Raw genomic sequence first — 18,134 nt, 5'->3', positions numbered from 1 at the left:
AGGACCACACAATTATGAAAAAAATATAAGCGTATAGGCAACCTCATTTTTAAAAATGTTTGTATGCTGCAGGACACGTTTGTTTTTAGTACATATTGAGGCTTAAAAATTGTACCAGCAAAATGAATTTACCTAAACATTTAGTTACAACCAAATATACAGGGAGTGCAGAATTATTAGGCAAATGAGTATTTTGACCACATCATCCTCTTTATGCATGTTGTCTTACTCCAAGCTGTATAGGCTCGAAAGCCTACTACCAATTAAGCATATTAGGTGATGTGCATCTCTGTAATGAGAAGGGGTGTGGTCTAATGACATCAACACCCTATATCAGGTGTGCATAATTATTAGGCAACTTCCTTTCCTTTGGCAAAATGGGTCAAAAGAAGGACTTGACAGGCTCAGAAAAGTCAAAAATAGTGAGATATCTTGCAGAGGGATGCAGCACTCTTAAAATTGCAAAGCTTCTGAAGCGTGATCATCGAACAATCAAGCGTTTCATTCAAAATAGTCAACAGGGTCGCAAGAAGCGTGTGGAAAAACCAAGGCGCAAAATAACTGCCCATGAACTGAGAAAAGTCAAGCGTGCAGCTGCCACGATGCCACTTGCCACCAGTTTGGCCATATTTCAGAGCTGCAACATCACTGGAGTGCCCAAAAGCACAAGGTGTGCAATACTCAGAGACATGGCCAAGGTAAGAAAGGCTGAAAGACGACCACCACTGAACAAGACACACAAGCTGAAACGTCAAGACTGGGCCAAGAAATATCTCAAGACTGATTTTTCTAAGGTTTTATGGACTGATGAAATGAGAGTGAGTCTTGATGGGCCAGATGGATGGGCCCGTGGCTGGATTGGTAAAGGGCAGAGAGCTCCAGTCCGACTCAGATGCCAGCAAGGTGGAGGTGGAGTACTGGTTTGGGCTGGTATCATCAAAGATGAGCTTGTGGGGCCTTTTCGGGTTGAGGATGGAGTCAAGCTCAACTCCCAGTCCTACTGCCAGTTCCTGGAAGACACCTTCTTCAAGCAGTGGTACAGGAAGAAGTCTGCATCCTTCAAGAAAAACATGATTTTCATGCAGGACAATGCTCCATCACACGCGCCCAAGTACTCCACAGCGTGGCTGGCAAGAAAGGGTATAAAAGAAGGAAATCTAATGACATGGCCTCCTTGTTCACCTGATCTGAACCCCATTGAGAACCTGTGGTCCATCATCAAATGTGAGATTTACAAGGAGGGAAAACAGTACACCTCTCTGAACAGTGTCTGGGAGGCTGTGGTTGCTGCTGCACGCAATGTTGATGGTGAACAGATCAAAACACTGACAGAATCCATGGATGGCAGGCTTTTGAGTGTCCTTGCAAAGAAAGGTGGCTATATTGGTCACTGATTTGTTTTTGTTTTGTTTTTGAATGTCAGAAATGTATATTTGTGAATGTTGAGATGTTATATTGGTTTCACTGGTAATAATAAATAATTGAAATGGGTATATATTTGTTTTTTGTTAAGTTGCCTAATAATTATGCACAGTAATAGTCACCTGCACACACAGATATCCCCCTAACATAGCTAAAACTAAAAACAAACTAAAAACTACTTCCAAAAATATTCAGCTTTGATATTAATGAGTTTTTTGGGTTCATTGAGTACATGGTTGTTGTTCAATAATAAAAATAATCCTCAAAAATACAACTTGCCTAATAATTCTGCACTCCCTGTATGGTAGCTTATCTAATCAATATACCGAAATGGAACAGACTGTATAACTTATGTTATTGAACTGGATGGGTTTTGTGAAACTTTTCTGTCAGTCGATGTGGTTAGGCTCAGTTTGTCTACCACTAAACTGTACCACTCTAGTACTTTTTTTTAAATGCAGCAATGTGGTGGAAGCAGCCATGCAGTAGGGCGGTCACCATTCCTGGTGCTCTGACATTACTCTTTCTTCAGACCAGACAAGACCGGCAATACTGGGCATGGGTCTGAGACGACCTGAATCAAGGTGACAGTCAGCCTTGGAGAGAAATGATTGTAGAGTGCGGCTAAGTCCTGGAGCAGAATCTTCAGTCAGAGGTCCCACCTCCCTCGTGATTGTGAGATGACAGTGGCCGGGGGATTTTTCTCCCCACCTGTGGCAGGTGTTTGAAAGGGGAAGTCACTGTGTAAGTGGTGTGATTGAACACTTGTCTACCAAGATAAACTGGCTTGAGAGCAGAGGTGGTGCAGGCAGCTTAGTGTTGGCACAGAGGACTGCACAGTGAGGTAGCTATCCGGAGCAAAGTAGCAGAGCTGATGCTGTGTTGTAAGTGGTAAGTAGGCCAGTCTGAAGCCAACCAGAAAGACTCCGAGACTAGAATCTGCCGATGACGTGCATTCAAGCTCACTACCTTCACAAACATTTCTTCCCATCTAGATGTTAGAAAGCGAACATGCAAAATGTGATAGGGCTAATGAGTAAAACATCATCAGTAAACAGTGACCTTTTCCCCTACAGGCCTTGAATGTTTGAGTTGTGCCTGGTGCTGCTCAATATCACCCCCCCTTTAAAGTGTATTACAAATTATCACTAATAACATTTACAGATTCTACAGTATTCGGTTCCTTTGGGCTTTTGGAACTTACATTTCGCTTTAATGGAAATGACACACTTTTAACATGTTTGGGTGGCTGCATTTGCTTAATGAAGGGGGACATCATCATACATATTTGAAAAAGTATTGTATTAGGTAGGCTGGACAGTAGCTCTCAGGGAGAACTCCAAAAGTCACTAAATTTAAAATGAGCTCAAGTCCTGGTAGCTATGCCACAGAATGGAGCACACAGGCTTAACTTAGGGGAATGTGTAATATATTTATGTAGTGCCAAAACAGTAATAAATGTTAATCAAAAATGACACCAAAACAACAAAAATCCAATAAGAGGAACCTGGTATATGATTTTTTAAATTGTAAGTGAAAATGGAACCAAAAAGTACCACGATTTCAGGCTGACACAGGTCAAATACAACCTAAGGGGATGGTCACGGTCAAATGTTTTCCCTACGGACTTAGTCTTTTTTATGAAGTTCAGAAATCTCCAGCAGGCAAGCCTGAAGCTATTTGCAGTGAAGTTGCATTGAAATTGGACACCTTTGTCATGAGGCTCTGCTGATGCTCGGGAGGTCTTGGAAGTCCAACAAGTTTCTAAGACTAACATTTTTAGGGTTTTGTTTGAGCTGCTCCTCTGGGTCACTTCTAAGGCTCCCTGGATTTCAGCACTTAGGGGCCCAGACTCACTCTAGCAAAGGCCAGCAGCAGGGTCGAGTCCAGGTTCAATTGTTACTCGTTAGTTGATCACTTCAGGAAAAGGCCTCCTGTAGCTTGTATCCCTGTAGTCCGACAGGAGGTCAACCATACCTCTGGTGCCAGTCACAGGAGGGGCTCCCTTTTGATGTTTTAGAGAGAAGGATTAGGCAGCTTTGGAAACCGACCACTTCAAGCAGCCATGTTAGAAGGTCGCTGATGCTGTGTAGGAAGTTTAGAGCATGGGTGGAGTGGTGATATGGCACCTTAGGATTGGGCAGAGGGGCCTACCTTCTAGAACTTTCCAAACCTTTTTAAAAAGTCCTGCACAAAGTAGATACTGTTAAGAACTTTCTGGACCTGAGAGAATACTATTGAAGGAATTTTCTACTGGAAGAAGCAGCCCCTTTACTCAACTGCAAGGATGGACTTAAGGATTCCAGCTGGCACCCAGGGACTAGGAGTGTTTCTTCAGGGCCAGTGGTACTGGCCTCCTTACACCATCTAAGGTATAATAGAGGGATGGACCTGTTGGAGGGGACCCTGAAGGGTTCCCCTGGATCTTCTGTGGATTGGTTCTGGAGATAGGTGGCCTTTATTAGGAAGGAGCCACTGACTCAGCTGCTGACTTTTAAGATGGGGAAAGCCATGGGGCCTTTGGAGTGCGGCATGTCTTCTGGCAGACTTTGGAGGGGCTGCTAAGGAAGTCCCTGGACAAAGGAAGGTATCAGGAGCTCAGACAGAGGACCGGTCCCACACCAGGAGCTAAAGGGCAGGCCCTGAGCGCTCCCTCATCCAAGGAAGAGCAATGAAAATGAGCTCCACAAAGAAAATGAGGAGTTAGAGACCAGAAGGAAAATGTTCCTGTGGTTAGATTAGGCCTCCAAGAGCAAAAAACATGAAAATCCTGTGGATCAGCCCAACACAGCCAGGTAAATGGCCCAGAGAAGTTGATCACCTGGGGGCTCCAGGCAGGAAACAGGATGCATAGAACTCTGCTGCAATGTTTGATCTAGATCCTTGGAGGGCCAAGTCCCTGGTGGCCCACACAGCCCAAAACTACCCAACTCCTCCAACCATTCAAGATGCCCCTGATTTCCCCAACTCCTAGGGAGGTGGCCCCAAGTTGAGTAACAAGGCTCAGAGGGCCTTGTTACTCAGGATGAAATAAGCGCTGCTGCGCTCCTTCTGACTCAGCTCCTAGGAGGCCAGATACCGGGAGCACCCCTGTTTGCCGTCACCCACTCTCTGGGACTGTGTTTGGAGTAGCAACATAAAGAATTGCCAGTTCCCAAACCACCACAAAGTAGTTTTGGCTGGTCAGATTTGGACTTGCAGGACCCAGATAATTTACGGAAGAGCAGGGGCACCCGCTGCCCTTAAAGTAAAAGATGTGAAACTAGGCCACTAGGAAAAAAAGAAACGTGTGTCCTGCGACATGAATCTGTTAATCACATCTCAGGCCAAATTCGCACTCCATATTGCATTTCAAGCATATTTAGCACATGGTGCCAAGAAGGGAAAGAGGCACTGCAGCACCACTTCTATTCCGTCTTGCAGGGGAGCCATCCATTACTGCAACAGAGTGCCCCTTCCAGTGTTCCCCTGGCACCTTAAGCCTCCCATGAAGCTGACTTAATGACCCTGGGTTATGTTTAGACTACATTCACGCATGTCTGGAGTTTTGTTTTTGTGCAGAGACTCTGAAGTGTGGTTGTTCTGACAAGGCAGTGTTATATGGTCTGATCAAGGTCCCGAAAAGGCTTTATTACCAAAACACAAAATTGACAGTCTATCATTACATGTTTTAGTGATGGTCGTTGAAATGTTTTGAAATACTTTGACAATTGCAAGGTTACCAGCAAGTCATGGTAGACCTTAAGGAATGTAATTTTAAGATGGTAGCATTGATAGTGATTTTGATGGTATTGCATTAGTTTTGCATGACTTATTTCTGCCTTTTATTAATGTGTTGACACCCTGACAAAGCTAGTAGGCCTTCCTTCTGATAACTAGGCGCACTATAGGGTGTCTTGTATAGATGGGGGTTGTGGGGAGTATTGTGGTTTTAGGTTTAGGGCTTTCCAAAGGTGTCATGATAGGTATTCCCATCTGCCCACTTGTACATGTTTGTAAATTAATATGTAGTATTGAAATGAAATGTAGATTTCCATAGCATGGCTTACCACCTGTGAGGGTTTCAAGCCATTGTCCATGGGCACAGGAAGATTAAGTGATTTGCCCAGAACCACAGGATGTTGCGCTGATGCTGAGGCTCAAACCCATATTTCCAGCTACATCCTCCCACATTGAGAGGAGCGGGGGCCTTGGACTGCTCTGCTTCACTACCCTGAGAAAGTCAAGTGCTATCATCTACACAACTTTCTTATTAGATCTTGGTTGTTCTCGGTGTGGACAAGATCCACAGCTCAAGAAACACAACCTGACCCCAACTTTGCTGTCTCAATCTCCCATGTTTTGCATGGAAGAAAGCATTTAGCCTGAGTTCATGTTTACTCTAATCCTGCAAATAAATTGTTTTCTTCATTTTGTGATCCCTTTGTATGTGCAGGTCGCTTTGGCCATTTGTTATAGAATTTGCCAGATTTTGCCAGTTTTAGACATTACTGCATAAAGACAGAGGGCACAGGATGTAAGGAATGCAAACATTTAGGATGTATGTCATGGTACCAGACAATATGTATATTTTATTTTTGTGCTGATACATTCTACTACCTTCATAAATACCTTTTGAGTGTGTTGTACCCAGTCGCACTGTGTTGGAAAGTACTTTTAAAAGTAAGTACACTTTCTTCTGAAAGAATTTCTGTGATAGTTTAGTGGGGAGGAAAATATAAAATTTAATTGATTTTTGTGAAGATTTAGTGGGGAGGAATATATAAAATTCAACTAATGCTATACATTAGGACGCTTTCTCTGAAAAATTTGTCCACATTCACTGAACATACATGTTTTTAGTGGGTATGCCTACTGGGGAGCCCAAAACCATATGCAAAGGCTGTTGTGAGTCACCAGCTGAGCACAAGCTTCTTCTTATTTTGGGAGCTCAGATGTGATTGCATGGATAAAGAAGGGTGGAATGAGACCTCCATCGGGATGGAGAGCCTTATTTATGTTAGCCCCTCCTGCTTTGTAATCAGTGCTTTACTTGATCCTGAGGATAATACACTGATGATCAACTCTTACTCTGGGATCCAGCAGGTACTTAAAAAATATGTGGGGCATAGCAATTGATCTTGTGTGTATGTATTGGATGGCTGCTTCATACAGTCCCACGATACAGTCAGTGTTAATTTGCTGCTGAAGATGTATGTATGTGTGTACATACATGAGGCTTGGGTCAGGCAAGGTTGCTTCATTTTATGTGGGGTGGTCCTGAGTGCCTCTTAGTGTGGACAGAAATAATGGTGCCTGATAATAAATAAATATCTATTTATATATGTAAATATATGTGTGTGTGTGTGTGTGTATGTGTATATATATATCACCATAATGAAATAAGTTTTATTTCCGCTAACCCTGGTGCAGAAGAGTTGGTGTTTCTCTCAAGATGGGTATTAAAAATCACTGCTTACACTTTGCAGAAGTCTTATTTAGTGGCTTTTTAGGTGCCTCTGTGCTCCTTAGAACCCTGGGTTACTGTCAAACGGTTGTCTTTAGTTTTGTGTGATCATACCTGGTAGTTCGGGTGCTTTATGCTAAGTATTTGTATCCCAAAGTTTTTTGTTTTTTCCGGCATGAGCTCTTGCGCACTGCTTGCAAAATCTTTTGTTAATAAAAAAAAATAAATTAAACCGGGCTTAGAACCAACTCCTTACTTACCTGAACTTACCATTGGCTTACTCCAATGTTGCTCTGATTTACGTCACTTCCTGTTGTCTTCTTTACCGATCTTGCTGTCGGGGTGCCTCTGGACCAAGTACTCTTTCTGGTCACTTCCCATTGGACACTGGCCAGCGTTCTTCCTCTGGCTACGATGCTGAAAGTACTTCTTTCTGTATGTGTGCATTCTTTGGTGAGGTCTTATTTCTTCACTGACGTCTTCTCTCTCTCTTCGTTGCAGTCTTCTTCTTTTCTTTTTTTATTGCATGTTTTTTTTTCTTTCTGCATGGCATCATCTGTCTTCTTTCTTCACTGTCTTCTTTCCTGCATGCCCTCTTCTGTCTTCTTGCTTCGCAGTCTTCTTTACTGCATGCCATCTTCTGCCTTCTTTCTTCGTTGTTTTCTTTCTTCTACGCTGCATGCTCTCATGCCAATAGGTTTCACCTTTATTCTTCTTTATCTAACTGGATGACAAATATTTAAAACATTTTATAATAATGTTTGTTTTACATTTGATAAACCATTAACGGTTTATCAAACTTAAAACAAACATTATTATAACATTTTCCTAATATTTTAGAATCCAGTTAGATAGAAAGAAAAAGCAAAGGCGAAACCTATTGGCTTTGCCAATGCTTATTTATTTTGTACTCGAGGAGAAATGCATGATGTTTTTCTTCTTCTGCCGAAGGAAACAATTCTGTGAATAGGAACACATTTGATGAAAGTCAATTTAATAAAGTATTTTTGTGATTCTGATTCCAAACGAAAAAGAAAATATATATTTGTGTTCATAGTCTATAAAATAAAACTTTGGCCTAGCAGTCGGCTTATTGGAACATGACCTCTGTATTCACCACAGACCTTAACCATGCGTTTCCTTTGTTGCAGTTCTAGATGGGGGATTTTACTGCACAGCAAATGCCACATAATTCACTTTATTACGTTTTATAAAGATAAAGCGTAAATGCTCTGAAGCACGTTTGGGTGCTGTCTAAAAGTGTAAACTATAAGCACCATAAAACTCTTAAAATGAGAGCGAGCAGGTATGAATTGTAATCGTATGAAGTGATGAGTAAACCATTTGGGCTGAGTTGGCCTCTAGCCACGTTTCTGTGTCTTAAAGTGAAGCAGCAGTAACTGATATGGGTGATATTAGGTAGCTGAACACTTCTGAAGCCTGGAAATAAAACAGACTCTGAACAGCTCATGTGAAATGTCTGAAGTTAAGGCAACCCGAACCAAAAGCCACTACACCACAGAGAATGCACTTCAATGCTTTCCAAGGCCAGAAGCACGAACTCTGAAATCATGTGGTGTAAATGTTTTTGTGCTGATGCTTGTACCATACTGCTTAAAAAGTAGCATCATTAAGCAGTGGAGTAGCGAAACTTGAGGATCCTCCCCTGCAAAGTAGATGGAGGGGGCTCACCTCAAACCCACCAACTACCACTTTGCTCAGTGTTCTGTGCTGAGGGGGGGCCCTGGAGCTCGCCCCTCCCCCCCCCCACCACGGGGGCTAATGTTAAACCAGTGCAATTAAGTAAAGGTTTTGAAAAGGGCTATTAGGCCCTTACACAGATGGTCTGGTGATCCTTATATCATCCAGTACAATATGCTGGTGGTAGCCAAGTACAGTATGTGTTTTATTAGGAGAAATAAGTGTATTAGGGCAAAGACAATGCTTTCCCTGGAATAGCAGCCATATTTGTGGTAGAATGTTTGTGAACAACAGGGGGGAACCCCTACCCTGCTTAGCCTGTCTCTCCATACTGCCTAAAGGTGATCACCTTATGGTGTTAAAAGGACTCTCACACACTGGGATTCCAAGTGGCATGTTTTATTATAGAGTCCTCATCCAGATACCTAGTGTATCTGGGTGGGTTTATCCTTGGAAGTCAAGGGAACACTTTTGATTTTGGGTGGGATCCTAGATTTAAAGTAGTTTAGGATGTCCTGAGTGTTCATTTTATTTTCAAAAGGCACCTTGATGGACTTAAAAACAGGTGAGGCTGCAAAATGGAAATTAGTATCCTTTGTATACTTGGGTCACCATATTTCAGATATCACTCTGTGAACTTGTGCCCCAGACAGACCAACGAGAGCGCTGAGATCTGGGCTACTGCACTAACATGAAATCAGGGTGAGTTCACACCCTGTATGATGGATGTTGTATCTTCACCCCTAGACAACATAACACCGTACTAAAATTCATGTCACTTGGCATGATGGAGGCCTCCGATTCGGTTCAGACTGTAATTGCCTATGGTGTATGAATCAATCCCCCCTCTTCAGCCTTACCTCTAATAAATATACACTAATTGTATATGAATTATAGATGACGGAATCAGCAGAGTATTATGCCAGGTTCAAGCATTGATTTCTACCTCCATATCCCTGAGTGAATTCTTCAGCTGAAATATGTAAATAATCTCCTTAATATGCTTCTAAACCTTATAAAGCTGACATAGTTTAATGAAGGTCGAAACGAGTTCACAGTATGGTTTATAAATCTTAAATGTGTCAAAAGTATCAGTTTCTTCAGAGTGATTACTTTGAGGAAGTAAAACATGTCACAGTTGTATTAAACAACGCCTGTTTTTTCAGATAATACCGTTTGGTATGTTTGAATATTAGAAACGTAAATGAAAAATTTGAATAATGCAATAAAAGACTGTGCTATTAAATGTCTTAAATTGAATGAATGGATGGAGATCTCCTTTCATCCCATCCCTCCTGGGCCAGTAGTAGCTGCTCTGGCAGTCTCGTATTGTTTTAAGAGATTCAAATGTTTGCTGAATTTTGCAGCTGCCGGACAACATATACATTAAGGGAGACCTTGCTGTTTTACTACACTTTTGCATGTGTATTGTAAGCAAAAATCACATTTAAGTTCTATATTCGGCTTGCTTATTCACCTACCAACATTGTCTAGGGTGCTAATACTTCTTTTATTCTTATTTAGATAAGGATACAGATATTACAGTGAAGGACAATTCAGATGGTTTGTTTCTGCGGGATACATTGAGTATTGCGTCTACGGACTCCTTTGTCTCGGCCGCAGAGGTAGGAACACTGATAAAAAGTGTACAATGTGGTTTTAATCAAAATATGGAAATTTATAGCGATTAATCAGTACATTTCAGCAGGAGAATTGAACTGACAGGACCTTGACCTGAGTGCCTTTGACACAATGACACAAGAATATTGTACATGGAATTACCAGTATTGCACGGTTTTGATTTTACCTGGGTGAGGTACGGCTACTCCTCTCTGGATTACTTGTCAAAAGTAGAGTGGGGTAAAACTTTGAAGTCTGTGTCGTGTTTGTGCCTGATTCTTAATCCTGATTTTATGATCCAGCCTCCTGCATTTGTGGTTACCAGGGCATTCACAACGAGGCCCTTTGCACAGTGCTAGTGGCCGAGCTTCTTGGGTAGCTCACTGCTCTAGATGTATGGACTGCAGAATTCTCTGTAATCCGAAGATTACAGATTTTAATCCTGACGTGTCTGGCTCGACCTTGTATACTTGAGAGATCATTAAAATGAGGACCACTGAGATCAGTAATAATGGCCTTTATTAATCAAGAGCTAACAGATAACTTACTTAGTAGTTGTTAACTTTTGATTAATTTCATGAGCTTTTTTGGAATTTGATGGCTAGGAGAGCCCAGGGGTTGCCTGCCTGATGAACTGGGGACGATGAGAAAAGAGGCACAGAAACTGAAAGGCAAGTGGTTGCAAATCAGTGCCCCAACTTAGAATATCTTGCAGCAGTTCATCTGAGATATTAGCAACAACTGGCTGAGTTAATGTATATGAACAGGATGGCCCTTCTTTACATCAGGTGCTGAAAGATGGCATTTTGTTTGCTATTATCTTAAACTGTAGATTTCACCTTAAGCCAATTTCCAGGCTACTCGCCTATTTAAAACAGTGTCAGGCTTGCCAACAGGTCATCACAAAATAAATATGGCTACCATAGACCTTTTAAGCTATTTGTTCAGTGGTATAAAGTTGTGCATTAGAATGGCGAAACTTTTGAATGGATCTATCTGCCCAAAGGGCACTTTCTAGTTTCAGAAATTGCCAAAACTGCCTGTGTTCATGATTGGTGGTCTGTCATTTATTCAACATCAGCTGTAGCAAAATCTAAGATCCTAATTGTGTACAATATATGTAATGATGCCCGTTTGATTGGCACCAGTAGACGTAGTGAGAAACTTCAGCATATGTTTTGAGTCGAGTCTGTCTCACAAACAGTTTGCAATACGGAGATAAAGCAACTTAACTATCAGATGCCTCTGTTTCAAAATATTACACCATTTTCACGATTGACCAGTCGCTGTATTTTGGCTCGTATGTAACTGCTGTCAAGAGTTAGGGCTACTATAATCTTCAGCACCTCCGTCAGCCTACATATCTGCAAAAACAGATTCAATTGAAACGAAACCGAGTAATGGGACTTCTGTAACGTCCAAATCCTGACTGTGACCTCTGCAATGCAGCCCCCCCGAGTCGCTCTAGATATAGTTATGGACTGAATGTGAGCTCCTGGTAATTGCTCACAAAGCTTACTGGGGTTCCAGTTCAGAGTACCCTCATAGTGACATCAGAAAAAGAAGATCGGCAGTATCCTTTGGTTTTCCACTGAGAACCAGCTGATATTACTAATCTTTTTCTGACCAAGATCCAGATTATAAGAGGGTCTTCGAAGTGCACAAGAGTAGGAATTCTGAGTTGTGTGACGTTTACTGCACCTGTTACACCTGTTAATTTCTGTGTGGGATAAAATCTGTTTTTCCTCAATTTTACTGCGAAAAGCATACAGTAGGCATCCATCAAGGGTGACTTGTTATTCCCCAAACAATACTAAGAACCGACCTTTGCACTAAAAGGTCGGATCTTTTAAATTCAGAATCGTAGTGGGTTGTAATCCAACCTACCTCTTGTGTATATATATATATATATATATATGTGTGTGTGTGTGTGTGTGTGTGTATATGTATGTATATATATATATATATATATATATAATATTTATTTTCTACTATTTTTATTGAGTTTGTCAGTAAAACAGAACAGTACCATAACATATTCCATTAATAAAGTATTGTTGGAACTGGCCATTTTTGCAGGGTTATCCCCAAACTTTTTGCCTTCTTCCTCATATTTTTTTTCCTGTCTTTTTTGGCCTTAGGACTCTGGGCACTTTATCACTGCTCACCAGTGCTTAAGTGCATATGCTCTCTGTCTAAAATGTATTGGTGGTTGGCTTGTCCATGATTGGCATATTGCATTTACTAGTATATCCCTATTATAGTGCACCAGGTGTGCCCAGGACGTATAAATCAAATCCTACTAGTGGGCTTGTAGCACTAATTGTTCCACACACACACACAAGGAGCCCTGAAAACATGCCTCAGTCCTGCCATGAGACGTGTGCAGTTTTACACTGCCATGCCAACCTGGCAAGTGCACCCTCTTGCCAGGCCAAAATGTCCTTTTACTACATGTCAGGCACCTATCCACATGGGCTGGGCAAGGTGCAGTCTATTTCAAAGGTAGGACATGTACTGGTGTGTTTTACATGCCCTGATAGTGAAACACTGCTAAATTTGGTTTCCACTATTGCAAGGACTTGCTCTCCCATAGGGTAACATTGGGATTGCCTTGAAATATCTTTCAATTTCCCATGGGGAGCAGATGGAGAAATGGAGTTTCAGGTCTCTGAACTCACAATTTAAAAATACAACTTTTGGTGAAGTCTGAATACAAGGCCCTTGTATTTTTTTGTCCTGATGAGACCCTAGTATCCAGCATGAGGGTCGAAACGCCATCAACACGTTAATCAGACAAGACCGTTTTGAATTATCAATCAATGTATTGACAAACATACTTTATAACTTAATAAGAGGCTGTCTTTGTGAAATACACAAAAGATCACAAAACTATAAGCGTTTTCTTTATTGCTTTTCGGTGTGGTTTCTTTTCTCACTTGGATCACTTTTTTCAACTATCACTCTTTGTTCAAGTATGATTGTAAAAATGACTCACCGTTATATGCTGATGCAGCTTTCAAAACATTAAAACACGTTTTTCACATATATGTTGGTACTGGATTCAGTGGAGCCTTTTTGAAAGATTCGAGACAGATGATTTTCGCCTTCGTTTAATTTTTTTTTGTATGAGATAAGCAGTAGCAAGATAGATTTTTCTGCTATAATATTTAAAACTAAGCCTGACTGGTGCATTAGGTAAATGTTGTGTCTGTGTCAAACACTGCACCAAATGTCTTTTCTGTTTGCCTCAAGTTGTGTGTAACCTTCTTGTATTCCAGAGTCTGACATCTTATAAAACTATTGTGCTATGAGTGGTGCCACTAGTTTCTTCCATTGTGCTCCAATAAAGATTTTATCTGCACCCGTTACATGTGCAAATGTGACTTCATGTGCTGCTTGTATATGCTGGCCTTTTCCAACATTTGAATAATATATAAGAAGATATATATATATATATATACATACACATTTTGGTCTGTTTGGAGCCTTCAGATTTTTGCTTGTGCTTTTGCTTCTTCATTTCTTTTATGAAGAAAACAAAACTGTCAGAACTAAATGCAGACACCATGAAACCATGTGTATGTGGGCTCATTGTTTGCCATTTTAGCTGGCTCCTTCCAGCTGCCACGTACAGTAACCCATTCAGTTGTTGCTCAGTTACAAATGGTAGTTTTTTGCTGCAGGGGTGATTGACAGGACCCCATGACATCATTCACACTGGATCTATCGGGATTGAAGGTTACAATAGAAGGCTTCATATGCTGGCAGAACTATTAAATGCTGATGCTGCCACTGGATGAAGCTATTCAGTAAACAGGCATGAGTGTATTTGTAGAAGGCAACCATAGTGCGACCAGTCCAGCGTTTAAAACATAACTCCTGGTTCTTTTTCACCCCACAAACCTAAGAAAATGGTCATTGAATTAATAAACGATCACAACATTTATTAGAAGCAACCATCCCGCCCCATCTGCTCACAATCATCTGAAGGACTAAACGTGCGGTCCTCCTGAGCCTCCCAGGCCAATGTTGTCCTGTGGGATCGATTTTGATGCACTTCATGTGGCCCAGTGAGCTTTTGTGAACTCAAACGAGGTGGCCATTTCTTCTCTGTTCCCTTCTCTTGCCCACCAAATGTAAACATAAGCTCTGGAAACCTTATGGGGAAGGTTCTAACCTTGTGGGGATACTGGCTACAGTTACTACTTATTACCAGCCTACGTTTTTATTTCAATAATCCTTACCGCCTCTTGTACCCTACCATAAAAAAAACAGCTGAGGCCTGTTTGTGAGGATCCAGGAATGTTTTTAAAGTGTGGCCTGGCCATACTTCTGTCTGTCGTCTTAATTTGAGCATATGGTTGTAGGTAGTGGACACAGGCACTCAAGCTTGGGACCAGGACTTATTTATCATCATCAGACTTTGACTCCAGAGCAAGAAAGAAAGACAGAAAAGAGTACAGAAGAGGAAGCGGCAGACTAGAACACAGAGACAAAGCCGGAAAGGTGTAAGGTTTCGGGGGGGAAAGGCAACAGAATAGACAGTCCTGCCATTGGCCAACCATGAAATTTGGCAGTGCCGGCGGTTGGCTCTGGTTTAATTACAAATTAGGCAGTGAAAGCAATATATTATGATTCTACCCCTTATCCTTGCAAACAATTAATTAATATTGTTGTGGGCTTTCCAGATTCGTATTGATCAGTTGTTCAGCAGGTGCAGCGGCACCGGTGCCGACATCCTGAGTCTCCCACTGATCCCGGTTTACTGCCGCGTGTTCCCGCTCAGCCAGCGGGCCTGGTTGTCTTGCTTGCACTGGGACCCATCAAACTTGCGGTGCGATTGCTGCAATCCCCACAAAAGAAGGGGCAGCTTTCAAGCGCTGCCCGCACTGCATGATATTACACCAGCTGTAGATTCAAGGGGTTGAAAAAGGCCGGTTGCTGAAATAACAGCTCTGACTGACCCAGCAGGAGCTCTGCAGGCCGAGCGACGCCTTCATGTTTGCGTTACTGCCTCGCAGTGCCTGGAATGTGTGGAGACCGGCATGTGTTTTCTCAGGAGTACTTCAGCTGTTTTTGAGTGATTTCTTGCCTTGTAACTGGTTGGATCTCAAAGAACGGGGGGCGGGTCGTCATTCTGGGACGTGATCCCGCCCATCCAGTTGTTGGGTTATAAATTCAGGACTTGAAGGAGTTGTGAAGATGCGCCAAACCCCTTCATTTGATATACATTATTCACGGAGAGCAGCGGTTCCTTCCCTGCCCCTTGAAGATCTGAATTGAAATGAGGCCTGTAACCGGACTATTGCAAATGTTCTCGAAACCATGCCTTATTTGGCTAGCATGTTTTCTTAAGTGGCGTAGTGCTGTTTTTAAGTCTGTAGCGTTTAGGCAGGGCTATTTTTTCTTAACATAGCGCCTTTGATACCAGGATTTTGCCATTTCCCAAGCGCTCCCAGTTCTGACATATGAAAGATCTTAACTAAAGGAAAGTAAAAATGAGTGCCTCCGGATCGTACCATTTAAGCAAATATGGAACTCGGGATAGAAACTCAAGTCATACTAACCTTCAGTGGTAATGAGTGATTTAAATGGTCCTGTACTGTCAAGCTCCGAGTGCCTCCTTAAATTTATTTCGTATGGAGATTATCAGCAGAGATGTGTCCGTGTCAATGCCAGAATGCCGCCAATTCTCGGAGGGAAGCAGATACTCTGGAATAGCAAGTATCTGCACAACTCTCTATCCATTCAGAGCATTGATGGAACACTTGTAGAAAATATGTCGCCTGCAAATCAAGACTCACGCCTCCATGCTGTGAGTTGAACTACCCCTGCAGAGATAGGAGGTAGCATCTTCTCAGTTCAGGCATGCAAACTTTGGAATATACTGCGACAGAAACTAAGGACAAATACACGATACTAATAAACTACACTTCAACCACCATACTGCCTTAATTCATGCCCTTCTGAAGTTGGAACTGCTCATCTGGGCCCATATTACGTAACGTGTTCACTGTTCCTGTTTGCGCCACGAGTCACCTTTAAATGGGAGCACCAGGTGCAAACAGGGACACTGTGCCTATTGCAAGTAGTGCTCTGCTCCTAGGACCGCTGCAATCTCGTCCTGCCCAAAGGGCAGCACCTTAGTGAAATATGGGGCGATTGTTTGAATATACCTCTCCGTCTTTCTCTTTGCAGGCGGCACCCACCTGAACTTTAAAGAGGGAACAAAGAGTCCCCTGCATGCACATGCAATAAGAGACTGCACCTGCCTGCTGTGGGATCTATGGGGTCGGGTCCATGGATCTGTTTCCCCCTTGAAGGTGCAAGCGCGCCTGGTCCTTAGTAAGTAAACTTACAAGGGGACGCGTATAGGCCGATGAACCTTTTGGATCACATGGAGTATCCCAGCTATGTAGTAATCGATGAACATCTATTCAATGTAATCAATCAACAACCACTAAGAGAATCATTAAGCATGAGACAATAAATCAACAATGCATGAATAACCAAAACTCATATATGTTTTATCAATTTTATTTCCCCATTAGTTAAAATACTAGATCATCAGGTTAGATCAAACTTTATTCAATCAACTCAAAATTAATTCATTGATGCGCACCAATAACATAATCTAATCAGAATTTGAGAAAACATATGCTCGAATGCTTCAGCATAAGCCAACAACGGTGAATATAACAGCATTAATAGCAGAGTTCAGCAATCAGTCCGTCAATCATTTGTCACTGTCAGAGTCACCCAAAGAATCATTTACCTAACCCAAATTAGCATTAAGCATGTGGGACTGCATGCGAAAACAATTTAGAAAACGTCAGTCTTCCTCCTCAGGTCATCAATCGATCAGCAACGCACCAGGCTCTCAAGAGCATGAGCCCAATAACAGAATCTCGAATTGCATCTTCTGGCATTAGTATTTCACCCCTTGCATCTGAAGTTTTAGCCACTTGTCATGACTTTTTATTAGAGTTTTTCAGTCCATCCCTCAAATTCCTAATTGGTCAATCAGTCCTCCAGAGGTGACGTTACCCAATACATTTTATTCTACATATCTATGAGTTCTAGTATTTCGTCTTTCTCACTTCATGGATTGGTCCACTGTACAATGTCATCCTCATCCTGCTCTCCAGGTATCGAAAATGTTGCATGTTCCTCTTCAGTCAGTGCCTCTATCGTTCAAGTCCTGGGAAAGTACATTCAGCCTACTCCACACATAATTGTATCAAATTGACTTCATCATCTCCTGTCCGTCTGTACATTGCAAAAAATTATAGCTAAGCACACAGTTCATGGTCTGTTCATAGGCACTAGCGTGCACTTATTAATTCTACTTCTGCATGAGGCCTGACAAGTAGACCACGGCTTCAGCTAAGTTAGTTTCTATGATATAATGCAAAACATAGGTTATACATCTCATTATGGCACATTACTACATCATCATTACACATTTTCATTATTTCACGCATTTTTAGTTCTTTTAGTACAAATTAGTATAAGTGACTGACATACCCAGTGGGCACATTTTCCAAAAACATGCACAGTAGTTTTTTCTATGATTAATTTCTCTATGAACTTTTATAAATCATAACATGTATGCATTTATTAATAATTTCTAATTAGCATATCTGCGTCAACACCGGGGTCGCACTCGCTGTGTGCATCTTTTTGCGGTGCACATTCAGTACACCTCCTGCCTGCCTCTTGGCTTTTGCACCCTCATCCACAATAGGGTAGGGGTGAAGAGGCAAAGTGTTTGCTCATTAACCTGGAGCCATGGCCCTAACCAGAGGGAACACCCTTGAAGATAGCGGCGGTGCTTTATATGCACCTACGCTATGTGTATTGCAGAACAAGGCACCCATGCGCCTATGCCGCCTTCTGTATCACTACAGCATCTCGGGATGCAGAAAACGGAACCACACTC

The 18,134-nt window shown here is 41.9% G+C and overlaps 1 protein-coding gene across 2 annotated transcripts in view; it reads left to right on the top strand.

The window, feature by feature from the left end:
* MIGA1 (mitoguardin 1) overlaps positions 1–18,134 on the top strand; it is a 457,181-nt gene that overhangs the window by 247,696 nt on the left and 191,351 nt on the right. For both annotated transcript variants that reach the window (XM_069232246.1, XM_069232247.1), the window contains exon 8: positions 10,094–10,194. In XM_069232246.1, coding sequence (XP_069088347.1) covers positions 10,094–10,194 — 101 coding nt within the window. The remainder of the gene's footprint in view (positions 1–10,093; positions 10,195–18,134) is intronic.

This window comes from Pleurodeles waltl, chromosome 4_2 (assembly GCF_031143425.1).
Source record: "Pleurodeles waltl isolate 20211129_DDA chromosome 4_2, aPleWal1.hap1.20221129, whole genome shotgun sequence".
In the NCBI taxonomy this organism is placed as follows: Eukaryota; Metazoa; Chordata; class Amphibia; order Caudata; family Salamandridae; genus Pleurodeles; species Pleurodeles waltl.
Note: the sequence above shows the minus strand (reverse complement) of the source record. Positions and strands in the feature narration are given on the sequence as shown.